The sequence below is a fragment of the Herpailurus yagouaroundi genome, unplaced genomic scaffold (assembly GCF_014898765.1).
Source record: "Herpailurus yagouaroundi ecotype Mexico unplaced genomic scaffold, PumYag 29, whole genome shotgun sequence".
NCBI classification, from domain to species: Eukaryota; Metazoa; Chordata; class Mammalia; order Carnivora; family Felidae; genus Herpailurus; species Herpailurus yagouaroundi.
In genome coordinates this window covers 82,216,345-82,230,673 of record NW_024412377.1, presented here as the reverse complement: position 1 = coordinate 82,230,673, position 14,329 = coordinate 82,216,345, and the positions used below count along the sequence as shown (strand labels likewise).

Genomic DNA, 14,329 nt, shown 5'->3' with positions numbered 1-14,329 from the left:
ATGTAAAATGTGGATAAATGTAGTAAGATTAACACATATTTTAAAATAGATGCTACCTACGGTTGTCAAGCACACTTTCACGACTGTCAGTTCGTAAGCCTAGGCAGAGAGCGGTTGACCAGCTGCCAGCTGGGGACGGCGGTCATCAGCCCTCAGGGCCACTGAGGCAGTCTCCGGCGGCAGGCGCTCTCGGGTCACGTGGGCGGCTTGCCCCGCCCCGCGGAAGCTCCGAGCCTCGGTCGGAGGCCTGGCTCCGCGGGAGAGTCACGCGGCCTCCGCTGCTGGCAGTACTTGCGGAGGCGGAGCAAGGGACTAAAGGTAAATTCAGCTCTCGCGGCGGGGTTGGGCGGGGTTCGCGAGCGCCGCTATTTCCGGCCGGGCTGCGGGCCTCAGGTCGGGCTTCCGCCGGCGGCGCCGGCGGTGGCCTGGAGCTGGTGGGGCGGGCTGTCGTCTGGCCTATGCTCCCGGCCCTTCTGAGCGCTGTGGCTCTGCCAGGAGTCGGCTCGCGTTCGTTAACCGTTAATCTCCGGACTGGCTTCCGCCCAGTCACAGCGAGGCCCTTCGGGCTTGTTCACCTTACAGTCCGGGCCCACCCGGGACCTGCCGCCTGTGTGGGGCAGGCGGGGCGTTTTTAACTAGCTTTCCTGGCTTCTATGCGTACTAAATCTGCTCCGCGGTTTCTGCAGCCCAGGAGTGGTAGATACTCGTCTCCTGCAGTCTGTAGGCGCAACAGTCCAGAACCTCTGGACAGCCACGTGTAGCCTGTGCCCGGGGTTCCTGAGCGCCTCTCCGTATAACTACTGTAGAAGGTCTTTACTAAGGTGTTAAATACACTTTCAAGTCGTGCGTTAATTTGTCAGAACTGGAAGGGCCTTAGAGATGACAGCTAACATGGTTAGAGCGTTTCCCATGGTCCGGTCCTGCTATAAAACACTTGATTTGTAGTGAGCGTTCATTTCTCGCCACATCCCTATGTGGCAGATCATTCTTACAGACGTGCAAACTGCAGCACAGGGAAATTAAGCAACTTGCCCCAAATCACGCAGAGCCAGGATTCAAACCGAGATGAACTCACCAGTGATTACAGATTTCTAATAGCAGGGATGGTGGTAGTAAATTTGAGCAGCTACATGACTTTATTAAATGATTAGGGAACTATTCCGCTTTAAACATCTGTTGATGCTACTCTTGTGACATTAGCTTTCCTAAAGTAAAAAAAAATTCAGAACCATGTTTGGTGATAAACGTACATCTATGTATATATACGTACACAGATATCTTTATTTTGCTAAAAGGCTTTGTACCTTTAAGACAGTTTACTTGCAGGCCACGTGTTTTTATAAACCCATGGATGCTGCTTAGATGAAATGTTAAGATGTATACACTGTGTTCACTGAATATAGACTCAGAAGATGTAGTTTTGAATCCTGAGTGCTACTTTGTGGGTTTTGAATCCTGACTGCTACTTTTGTTAAAGGGGATCCTTTACCCTTAATTTCCTAATCTGCAAGATAGGTATACTACTTAGTCCTTGGCGATAGTGAACTCCTGTATGCAAACAGTCCAAGTGGGTGGCCACTCACTGAAGGATAACTAGTTTTATCTATAATATTCTGCCATCCAAAGAGATGCAAAACTAATATCTAAGGCTGGTCTCTTCTCTGAACCTAAAAACAAGGGTGTCACCCTGGAGCTATGCATTCTGATAATGTGTAGGTCAAGGCTCCAGACTTAGTAAAAGCACCTTTGTCAGAGATCAAGAGGAATAACAAGTAAGTTCTTTTAATTTCATGTCTCTTTTGTCTCCAGTGTTTTATGGAAACTTATTTATTTATTTTTTTAATTTAACCTGAATGGATTCCCTATGCTGGAAAAGTAATAGAGACTGAGGATCTATCGAACTAATCTGTAATTTTATATGGTGTTAGCACCTTTAGAAACCTATTTTAGGCACGGGCCAAAAAAATACTTCTTAAGGAGGAAAATGGAACAAAATGGCTAAATTTTTCAGAAGTGACTTTGCTTGATCTAGTCCCCAAACAGCACAGACCAGTTAATTTTTCACTTTCTTTTTAGTTAAGATTCTGCTATCTTAAAGTAGACTCAAAATGAGGAAATGTATGGGAGCATATGAATCAAAGTAACAGTAACTAAGGTGAATACATTGACTCTTATCATTGTCTGAATGGACCATGATATTCATAATATTTAATTAAGAATAATGTGGATGTTAATTATAAATATTACTAGCTATCATAAATACATATGACCATTATTTGAAGGGTATGATAATACTTTCCTAAGCAAAAAGCAAGACTGTAATCATAGTTCTCTGAAACCTTTTATCATTTAGCCCAGCGTTCTCTGCTCATTTCTTATCAGCTTGTGCAAAGTTCACTGCAGTTTTCCTTGGTTGGGGTGCAAACCCTGCTAAAACTGTATGTTCGAAGAGACTGAAACTTGAGGAAGGATTGTATTGGGTTCTCATTTCTTTGGAAGTCTGGAGAACTTAATTAACTTTTCATGCTGCACATTTCATATATTTTACTTGCTTGATACTAGTATTTCTTTTCTAACTTTTTGCCTGGACAAAGAAAACTATTCATTTATTTCCCCTTTCTAGTGCCAAGTTTTTAAAGAAGCTGAACAAAATTCTCAGTCCATTCATGATCTTTCTGCAGAGGCACGTTTTCTGAGGATAGAAAGTGCCATTTTATCCCGTTTCTTGGTTTTTGGATCATCTATTACATAAATGTAAAGTAGGATACAACTTATAAGCTAAAAGAGTAATTTTAAATATAAGACTAAATGTTACATTTTTAGGCATTTAAGAAATTCCGTGTTTTCTATCCCCTTGCTTTTCTTTATAAATTTACTCTATCTACATGTATCCATCAATGATATATTGTTTTGGTTTGCCCACTTTTGCACTTGGTAAAAATAGAAGCATACTCCGAATTCTTTAAAAATTGTTTTCCTTTAAAGTTATATTTTTGAAGTTAATCCAACTTGATGCATCCAGACATTTTTTACTGCTACATTGCATTCCATTGAATGAATGTGAAAATTCTCCATTCTACTGTTGTTGCATTTTGAGTTTTTTCCCATCGTTTGCTGTTATAACCATTCCTGTGATTATCTCTTAGTGTACCTCTGCATGTTTCTCTGGAGTGTACTTAAAGGGGGATTAATGGATCGTGAATATGTTCGACTTTACTAGGTCATGCCAAATTGTGGTAGCACTAATTAATGTCATCACTATCAATTTCTCCATATCCTCACCAATACTTGCTATAATTTTTGTCACTCAATTGGATAGAAAATAGTATCCCATTTGTGACTTTGCTTTGCATTTCTTTTACTTTTTCCTTCTGATGTGGTTGAGCATCTTTACATGTAATCACTGGCCATTTACACTTCCTCATCTATGCAATGTTTGTGTCTTTTGCCCATTTTTCTGTGTGTGTGTGTGTGTGTGTGTGTGTGTGTGTGTGTTTGCACTTTACTGGTATAGTAAAGTCCTTCATACTTTCTGAGTCGTCATCCTTAGTCGGTTATATGTGTTGCAAACTCCACATTTCTTGTTTTTTTCTTCAGCCTATTTCAGTTCATCTGTTCCCTTTTATCTTATCTTTATTGCCCCTCTGTCTGTTCTGTCACAAAATGTGATAAAGGCTGCACATCCAATGCTGTGGAGTAAATACTACCACCTGAGCAATTTGTATGCTTTGGGTACCTGCCAGTATCAAGCAAAAGAAGATAATTGTTTAGGGATGTGGTAATCCAGCCTTCTGTTAGCCACAGCTAATACAGGAAATTATGGCATGGCCCTCATTGCCTTTTCTTAAAAATACTATATTTTTGGGGTTTTTTTGTTATTGTGAAATGATTTTCAGTTTTTTAATTTGAGTATAGTTGACACACAATGTTACATTAGTTTCAGGTGTACAACATAGTGATTCAGCTTCTCTGTATGTTAGCTGTGCTCACCACAAGTGTAGCTACCATCTGTCACCATACAACACTATTACAATATTATTGACTGTATTCTCCCTGCTGTGCCTTTTATTCTTATGACTTATTCATTCCATAACTGGAGGTCTGTATCTCCCACTCCCCTTACCAATTTTGCCATTCCCTAACCCCCTTCCCTTTGGCAACCATCAGTTCTCTGTGTTTATAGGTCTGATTCTGCTTTTTGTTTCTTTGTTTATTCATTTGAGTGAAATCACATGGTATTTGTCTTTCTCAGTCTGATTTACTTATTGTGAAATAATTTTTTAAAATAGCATATGTTATGTTTTTCCATCATGTAAAAAGCAACTAGGTTAGTTAGAGCAGGAATTAACAGTGCAAACTTCAGAGTACAGACTTGACATTTCTATAATTTCCTAAGATTGATTTGTGTAATGCTTTCCTTTATACCTTGAATTCAAAGTTCCTTCCTGCCTCTCCTCATCAACACACATGCACACACACAAACATCCCTCATCCTACACCAGTTTTGGAGCGCAGGCTGATGTAATATCTAGTATCTATGTTCCTTGTGGCTCAGAACTACCCTTCTCAAAACAGTAGCCTGTGAAGTCCTTCATCTAAGGCTCTCTCCTAACACATTCACATGGAGATTTTTTACTTCTAAATAATAATTTCTGTTTTACAAACTTATCCATGCTCTTTTTCTCCCAACATTTCCAGACTTCCAATCAATCAGTCATACAAGATTAAATAAATATTTAGAAAAGCCATCAGAAAGCCTGGAGCCTCTGCCATAAAACACATATTCCCTCTTGTTGGGAGGAGATTGGGTCTACAGCTTATGACCATTCTAATCTATATTCATCAAGGTCCAAGTGCCCTTTTTAAAGAGGTTCCACATGGGGCACCTGGGGGGGCTCATTCATTTAAGCGTCCAATTTCGGGTCAGTTATGATCTCCTGGTTCATGAGTTCGAGCCCCACGTCAGGCTCTGTGCTGACAGCTCAGAGCCTGGAGCCTGCTTCGAATTCTGTGACTCCCTCTCTCTCTGTCCCTCCCCTGCTCGTGTGTGCTCTCTTTCTCTCAAAAATAAATAAACATTTAAAGAAATTTTTTAAAAAGTTCCATATATGCATTTATATGTAAAATGTTAACCTAAGATGAGTGAAATCAAAATGGCAGTTTCCTGTTCTCAAGGAAAGTTACATCATCACTCTGTATAACTTCCTTTGAAATATGACAATATTACTGTATTTGAAGAGGAGGTGGATTAGGAAGGATTGGTCATCTTCCTAAAATTAGAATATTTGAAGTTGACATGTGATTTATAATTTTGTTAAATATCTTAAATTACAGGCAACTGTATTCTGTTTAACACCATGAGCATTCCACGGCAACCTTCCTTTGTTTAACAGCATCTGGGTCTCTACAACTATCATGGGCCATCACTCTGATTCACTTCCTTTCCTTTTCTATATGTAATTCCTTATCTTGTATCAGGCAGAGTTGGATACCTCTCACGTTATCTGCAGCTTTCTCATTTCCCAATCTGATGAAATCCATAAAATAATTAAATTGTTAAAATGGACCTGAAACTGGAAATGTTGAGTAAAACCTAGCCTTGCCACAACCTTTAGAATGGTTGTTACATTTTGTTTTGGAAGGCTTGTGTCAACATAAACATCTATTGAGACATTATGACTGAAGAGTTATTTTGGATTGAAAATGAACATATAAGCCATTTTTAAGGCTGATTGTGTGATTAATTTTGAAATAATAGCTCCTAAATGTCATACAGTGATGTATATAAATCATTATTTTGATTGAAGGGCTAGATCAGACCTATACAGAGAGCCAGTCTCAAAATGAACAATATTGAAAGATTTCTTAGTCTTATTTTTCTCACCATTCAATTTCTATATTTGGCCGAAAGGGTATTTAAGAATCTAATAGACAAACTTTAAAGATACTAGGAAGAAAAGTAGTAATAATAATTCTGGATGTAAACTCTTACTTGGAATTTAACCACTATTTGATTTCTAGGAGAGTGGAGGTTAAGGAAATAAGGAAAATTACAAGGAGAAAAATAGTCCAACCCTTCATGAAAGAACCAACCTTTTGGGACAATTTCCTAGGAAGTCCATATTTTCTTCATGTATTGTGTAATACACATAGAGGTGGCCAGCATTAGAATGGATTTCACCTCATTGCCTGCCTTCCTGCAGGCAGTGGATCACCACTTACTTACCATTTGAGGAAAATGTAGGACAGAAAAGTAAACACCAAGTGAATGTCATTTGATTAACAGTAGATTGGACACATACTGGTCTTGCCTCTCTTCAGGCTCTCTTCCACTTGATCTTTAACTGTTGATGCACCTAAGGAATTATATTAGACTTGTCTGTACTCCCTCTCCAACTTACTCCATTGAATTCTGTAACTTTTCAACTCTCAAATTTCTCTCTCTTGTGATTCTCAACTCTAGTTTCATATATCCAACTGTAGACATGATATCTCTGTCTAGAGTCTTTTAGTTACTCCAAACTCAGTATGTGCAAAATGTAGCTAGTTCTTGATTTTCCATTTCTGGAAATACCATTCCATTTTCAGTCTTTCCTATCATAGTTACAATCTCGCTGGTTGCACAAAACTAAAACCTGGGAGCTACCCTTATTTATTTTCTGTAGCTCCTTTATTCCTGTTCACGAGCCCAACCTCTCTGGTCTTACTCAGTTTCCTCACTATACAATTAAAATAATACCTTTTTATAGTAACATGTTAGGATATTAAATGAGTTAAGTAAATGTAAAGTCTTAAAACAGTACCTGACATTTAATTAGCACAGTGTAATTGTGGCTACTGCTATTGTTGTTGTTGTTGTTGTTACTTTTTCACCCCCACAAAATCAACACCCTGGTCTAAACCACCATATTCTATCCTGTGGATCAGTACAATAGCTTTCTGATTTCTGTGTTTCCACTCTTGTTTGGCTACAATCTATTGTCCACACAGCCGGGGCATTCTTTTAAAAACAGATCATGTCATCTCTGCCTGCTTTACACCCTTTAACGCATTCCCTTTGACCCTACAATAAAATTCACACACAGTACTGCATGACCTGGCTCCTGTTTGTTTCACCAAGCTCTCTTGTTATGGTCCGGTCTCCTATCTGTTCCTCATTAGCCAAGTCTCCTTTCCTCAGGTTTTCATATTTGTTGTTCCTCGGCCTGGAATGCTCTTCCTTCAGCTCTTAGAATGTCTGGTTCATTTGCATTTTTCAGGTTCTAGCTCAACTGTCATTTCAGAATCATCTTCCCAGCCTATTCTTTGCCAAATGGCCTCCCCTTTTCTCTCTCATATTACACAGTTCATTTTATTCATGGTTGTTATGGTAGTGTGTAATTATATCATTTGTGTATTTGTTTACTGGTATTTATTTGTTGGTCTCACCAACTAGAATATAATATCTAGAAGAAAGAGACCTTATCTCTTTTACTTCCTTGAAGTGCTAGTCACATAGTATGTGTTGAGAAAATATTTGTCAAATGAATGATAATCTCTGACAAGAAAAGAGAACTTTGCAAAAGGAGAATCTGAAGATCCATTGTTGAAATTTTCATTTTGTAATTCTGTGCTAAAGATTACTGTCATTAGTCCCTTCTTGAGAAATTTTCCCGCTTACTCTTTAGACATATATTCCTCCCTAAATAGATTACAGAGAAATTTGTCCATCAATGATCCAAAGAAAAAGTAGGTTGTAATTAGATGTTACCATGAACTTTTAGTTTCTTTCATATAATAAAGGGGTTGAAGTAGCCCTGCTGCAAGGTAATGGTCTGGGTACATACAAGATCTCATGCCCAAATGCTGTAGGCAGCCTCTTTTCTGTCCACTCACATTGGGGAGTGAGCTTGCCTTATGCCACTTGTGGAGCGGGACATTGTCTGGATAGTGGAAGGTTCCCATTCTCCAGCAGAGGGCAGAAACCATGAAGGAATATCCAAAAATGCATTATTAAGAAACAAAAAGTAAAACTCTTTGAGTGGTCTCAGTTTGCGTTTTGTGATTTTTATTTCATTACATGCAAAGATTCAAAATATGCTCTTGCCTGGGGAAGAAAGCTGTTTGTCAACCCTAAGGTAATATTATATGTGGTTCTTTATACTTTTTGAAAGTTATAGACCACCACAATCTCTATCCTGAGAGGAAAAGCAGGAATGTTTCCAGAAAAATTGGTGATTACAACACTAATGGAAAGAGGGTGGCGAGAAGAAGAAAGATTTCGGGTTAGGAGTGAAGAAAGAAAAATACACCAATTCTTGGCAAAACAGGATATATAGTTTTTTGTTTTCTTTTGTTTTTTCCAGAAACTGTCATAGAATAAAACTTAAATACTCCCCCTATGGGACGCCCTCAGGAAAATCCTCTACAGAGGCTGACACTCCTGACACTGATGTATCTTGATGTTTCCTTCTCACATGGAATTAACAGACTATGACTGTGTTCTTAAAGTATACAAAGGTCTCTTTGAAAAAGCTACTTTCAAAGAAGTAGCCTAAACATCTATGCTGAGAAAAAATATATTCAGAGTACCTGGAAATTCTCTACTAAAACTTCTTTGTTTAGAAATATATATACATATATTTCTATATATACTTCTATATATTACATACTTCTATAAATTAATTGAAGAGAAAGCCATCTCTTTGAATTCCCAACAAGGCAGAAGAAAGTAATGACAGTTTCTGAGTTAAGAAAATGTAATATGCCCATTCATACCTATCTCCTTATGGCAGAGTAGTTATCTGGTTGATTTCTAAGACTGGCTGTTCACTCCAGGCAAAATCAAATGAATCACCCTACCAAGATCTCAACCAAGAGATCCAAGACTGTTCAGACTATCAAAGAATCCTACCTTCAGAAGAAGGTTGAAAACAACACTGGTAACTGGCTGTTGTTTAGCATTGAATTGATAGGGAATAAAAGGACAATGAAACTTAATTCTTTGGGTCTTGGGACTTTGAAATATACACCTTACCCATTGAAATGAATCTAATATGAGTCCAGCCTCAAAGTGGGGAATCTTCCCTAATTTGGGCAAGCTTTCAGAGTCTCTAACTTGAAATTATGACCATGACCCAGTGTGTATAAATGTTTTATTTTGTATAGCTACCAAAAAAAAACAAAAACAAAAACAAAAACACCATCCATCAGTCTTAGAGAAATCAAACGTCTATTACAGTATGATTCTCTCCATAGCCAAACTAGTGAAGACTACTTGCTTTTTGTTTTGTTCGACTAGCATGGATCTTGATGGCTCTGAACAAGATCCTGAAGTGAAGGAATATTCTCCTGTCTGTGTTGGCAGAGAAGATGACATTAAAAAATCTAAAAGAATGACAGCTGTTGTCCATGATAGAGAAGTGGTCATTTTCTACCACAAAGGAGAATATCATGCGATGGATATTCGCTGTTACCGTAAGAGTTTATTTTTCATTTGTAAACCTTGTATTTGTTTACTAACCACAAAACTATCAAAATTTCAGGTGTTTTTTGTTTTTTTGTTTTTTTGTTTTTTTTTTTTAGTGACTAGATGTAATATTCAATTCCTTTTCAGACTCAGGAGGGCCTTTACATTTGGGAGAAATAGAGGTATGTAAAATCTATTCTCTACAAATTCACGTTTTATTTATATTGTCTCATTCTGTACGCAAAAAAATTGTATTTGAGTTTGAACTGTCTTTTAATGCTTTGAGTATAATTGCTAATATTCTAGGAATTTACAGTCCTACAATGTAGAGAAAACTATTTCACAGATAAATATGAGAAGTATGCATGTCTTCTGACTTAACAATTATACTCTGATATCTACCCTGCAGATATAATTGCACAAATGTTTTTTTTTTTTAATTTTTTTTTCAACGTTTATTTATTTTGGGGACAGAGAGAGACAGAGCATGAACGGGGGAGGGGCAGAGAGAGAGGGAGACACAGAATCGGAAACAGGCTCCAGGCTCTGAGCCATCAGCCCAGAGCCTGATGCGGGGCTCGAACTCACGGACCGCGAGATCGTGACCTGGCTGAAGTCAGACGCCTAACCGACTGCGCCACCCAGGCGCCCCTAATTGCACAAATGTTTAAGAATATATAAAGGAGAGGCTTACTGTGGCATTATTTGTCATAATGAAAAATTGAAGGCAACCTAAATGTTTTAACAATAGGAAACAGTTTCAATAAGCTATGAATAGCCATGCTGTGGAAAACTGTGCAGCCACTAAATTAATGAGGCAGATTTTTGTGTGTTGGTATGGAGGGATGTCAGCAGTATATCTTTGAGCAGAAAAAAGCAAGCCATAGAATAATAGGTCTAATGAGATCCAATTTTTTAAATAAAAAGTAACATTCACTTTTTACTTTTTACTGCACAGTTTGATTTTTTTCGGTGATTATATATTACCTGTATAATGTAGTAAAAATGTGTGTATTTAAAAAAAATTTTTTTTTTTTAAAAAGGCTTATCTGAGGAGGGAATGGGGGAACTGTCTTACTTCCAAACTAGCTAGCTGCCTAATTTGTTTTCTACTTCATAAAACTGATCTCTCTCCCTCCTTCCCTCCCTCTCCTCCCTGAACAGTACAAAATGAATGCTTAAACTTAGTGTTCCACTCTCTCTACACTTCATATCTACCTATTTCCACACCTGTCCTCACGTTAAAGGACATACATTATGAACATGAATGTATGAATTATGAAAATGTGAATGTTTGTTGACAGTTCTGTGGGGGTACAATATCAGCACTCCTGCACTTCTGGTGTAGAGAAAAAGGTAAGCACGTGGTGATGATAATGTGAAAGAATTTCCCTGAGTTTTGGACTGTAATGAGAGCTGTAAGACTTTGCTCCTCCAAGTGTGATCCATAGACCAGCAACACTGGCGTCACCTGGGAGTTTGTTGGAACCACAGACTCTTGTACCCTACCCTAAGCCTACTGAACTTAAACAAGATCCAGGTGATTCCCATGCTGTTTAAAATTTCAGAACCACTGACTTAAGACAGTTAAAAAGTTGAGAATTGACTACTTTGAGTCACAGATCACTCTTCAGTTAACGTATACACTCATGCCTTTAGTAACCTTCTTAAATTTATATTTGAAGCTTACTGTCTTCCCAGCGGCTAGAGGAAATTCCTTTAGAAGCACTTGATGCCCTTGTCCCATTTCTGTCAAGGAAGTGACGTTCACATCTAATACATAACGGCATAGCTTCAGTCACATGGTGTAGTTGCCTGAGCTCATTTTCTGATACAGTTCTAACACGCTGGGTTTCTAATCAAATGCAAAAGGGACCTGATGACTGCTAAGATTAGGTTCTGCCTTATGCTGAATAATTTGTAAATGGAAGGAAAAAAGAGGAGCTGGCCTGTTCTTTAACCTGGTTATTCTGCAATAGAATCTGTTCTGAGTCTGAGATTTATTGTGAATGTTGGAAATGTCAGACTATTAAATCATTTATTTCCTCCCCCAGGAGTTTGACGGACGACCATGCATAGTTTGCCCCTGGCATAAATACAAAATTACTTTGGCAACAGGAGAAGGACTATACCAGTCTATAAACCCTAGAGATCCATCAGCAAAACCTGAGTGGTGCTCCAAAGGAGTAAAGCAAAGGATTCATACAGTGACAGTGGACAATGGGAACATTTACGTGACTCTTTCTAAAGAACCTTTTAAGTGTGACTCTGATTTTTATGCCACTGGGGACTTCAAAGTAATTCAGAGTTCTTTCTGATAAAATTATATGGCAATGAAAAATGGTGTGTGTGTTTGGAAAATATTTTTAGAATAACTTTGCTTCAATACCAAAGAGGATTAATTTTCCCAAAACAGGCACATTTATTACTTACTTTAAAAAAATCACATATATCTGAGTAGTTCAAAGTGATGTAAGGATTATTGTTAAGATCTATAGAATACATTTCACCCAATCCTCTGGACTGATTGGAACCTGAAGGTTATAGGTTTGGAATGTGCATTTTCAGGGTGAAAATAATTTGCAGTAACCACATTGAAAAAGGTAAAAATAAGATCTAATAAGAACCATTGGGGAGGGGGGTAATCCTTATTTTGATGTAGTAGACTTTATCTTGGAAAAGTTTTAATATATACAAACTAAACAAAATAGTGTAACAAATTCTCATCACCTAGCTTCAACAATTACCAGCATTCTTCCATTCTTATTTCCATTCTTATTTCACTGATACCTCCACACACTCCCCATCTCCCCTATTTATTATTCTTACTTTTTAAAAGTAAAATTTAAATACACTGAAATACTTAAATCTCAACTATTCAATATTTCTAAATACATAGCAGACTTTTTATACTTTAAAAATGTCTCCAAAATGGGGTTGATTTACATGCTTCATTTAAAAATAAGAAACTTATTCAACACTTACATACAACACCTGGTGCTTGTCACAAGTGCACTCCTTAATCCTCATGTACTGCGCATTGAAACCACATAAGTCTTGGCTCAGTTTCTCTCTGGTCAAGGCAGACACTCCTAAAGTAAGGAAGATACACACAGCTGCTTCCCAGACATGAAGGACATGAAGTCTCTTACTCAGTGAGCCAAAGTACTGGGAGTGCCTAGATGAAATTGTCAAATAAAGGTGTTCCTTCTTTTTTCAGAATTTCGTGATGTGTGTAGAACTAAGCATTCCGTGTAAATGTTACAGAGAAGAGATATAGGATGTTCTTCCTCGGAGTCCTTTCTGCTGAGTTCACAGGCAGGGTTGATGTTAAATTGGTCCACCCTGTTTTTACATGCCAGTTATTTATGGCCAACACTATTCTGGTTGCCTCGTGCCACACTGTACCAGAACACTCTGGGTGCTTATCATCTAAAATGCGGCAGCATATAGTAGAATATAAGAATAAGAAGGACCAGAACCAGGATGAACAGATTATGAATTCAGAGAATTCTGTGAGAAAAGCTGTTTGTCAAAATTGGAACTTTGTCTCAAAAGCACAGTAATCTTCTTAGTGGCACAGGATTGAATTAAGGCTCCAAACATAATACTTAACATTCTAAGGGGGCCACCTGGACTCTTTCCCTTGGTTATTGTAAAAATAATAAGTGACTAAAATACTTATCATTAAGGGTCTGCTTACAGAGCCCTTTGCTACATATTACATTTCCTTTTCTGATGGAATATGGGTAACATGAGGTAATATAACACTTGTTACTCATTTCTCAGACTACTAAAAAGCCAGGGCTGGACTTTCTGTAAATATTGTTCATGGCAGTAGCTATTTACCAGGTACAGGAAATGTATGTACCATCACTGGATGGGTACATCTTCGCCTATTATATCAGGTGCTGATCCTCCAATGACCAATCAGGTCTTAACATGTGTCCAGAATTTAAAACACATGGAAGAAACCTAAGTACCTTCTGCAGGCAAAACAGTGGCCCTCATTTGCAGGACCAGTTACAGAAGCATTCTCTCTCAGAAGCCAGTGGCAACAATGAGTAACATTAACTTGATTTCTGGTTCTAAATTTGTCCCTCTAAATCTGGAAATAAAAAATATCATATTCTATCCTTACATACAGAAATCTTCTGTAAGATTTTGAAACAATATTGTGTTTTATAAATTTATTATACGTGACTTACAACTCCTACCGATGAGTTATAAAAGGATTGATAACAGGCAGTTTCAAACTATGCAGCCTGTATATAGAAAAAAAAAAATCCCTATTATCTCTGAAAAAGTAATGTATCATTTTGATACAGAGTGTGTTTTCCCTCCAGATAAATACAGTTGATCCTTGAACAATGCAGGGGATGGGGGTACCATCCCCCTCACAGTCAAAATTCTACATAAAACTTTGGACTCCCCCAAAACTTAACTACTAATAGTCTACTGTTAACCAGAAGCCTGACTGATTACATAAACAGTCAATTAACACACTTTTTGAATATTCTATGTATCATACACTGTATTCTTAAAGTAAGCTAGAGAAAATATTAAAATCATAAGGAAGAGAATATACATTTACAGTACTATAATGTATTTATTTAAAAAGATATGCATATAAGTAGGTTTGCATAGTTAAAACCCATGTTCAAGGGCCAACTGTAATTGGAAAGATACTTTAAACAAATCAGTAATAAAAACATAAATGCATTATAAATATACCCATGTTATAAACCATAGCATAAAGTCTAACCCTCCAAAGGGTACACTTTCTTGTTCATTAAAAAATATCATATAGGGGCACCTGGGTGGCTCAGTCGGTTAAGCATCTGACTCTTGATTTTGGTTCAGGTCATGATCTCACATCTC

At 37.7% G+C, this 14,329-nt stretch overlaps 1 protein-coding gene across 2 annotated transcripts; it reads left to right on the top strand.

The window, feature by feature from the left end:
- The first annotated feature begins 210 nt into the window (after positions 1–210).
- On the top strand, positions 211–12,670 carry RFESD (Rieske Fe-S domain containing). Of its 2 annotated transcripts, XM_040448323.1 has the most exons (4): positions 211–318; positions 9,281–9,456; positions 9,596–9,630; positions 11,503–12,670. In XM_040448323.1, the coding sequence occupies exons 2-4, from the start codon at positions 9,282–9,284 to the stop codon at positions 11,764–11,766; spliced, it is 474 nt and encodes a 157-aa protein (XP_040304257.1). In that variant the 5' UTR covers positions 211–318; position 9,281; the 3' UTR covers positions 11,767–12,670. The 2 variants fall into 2 exon arrangements, with proteins under 2 accessions (XP_040304257.1, XP_040304268.1); XM_040448334.1 differs by lacking the exon at positions 211–318 and having other exon boundaries at positions 9,262–9,456.
- Positions 12,671–14,329: the final 1,659 nt, after the last annotated feature.

What these genes read in the sequence shown, in the direction of transcription:
- RFESD (XM_040448323.1), top strand. Translation starts at nt 9,282, where the DNA reads ATGGATCTTGATGGCTCTGAACAAGATCCTGAAGTGAAGGAATATTCT. An exon ending in GATGGATATTCGCTGTTACC is followed by an intron (nt 9,457 to 9,595) that starts GTAAGAGTTTAT and finishes ATTCCTTTTCAG; the next exon opens with ACTCAGGAGGGCCTTTACAT. An exon ending in TACATTTGGGAGAAATAGAG is followed by an intron (nt 9,631 to 11,502) that starts GTATGTAAAATC and finishes TTCCTCCCCCAG; the next exon opens with GAGTTTGACGGACGACCATG.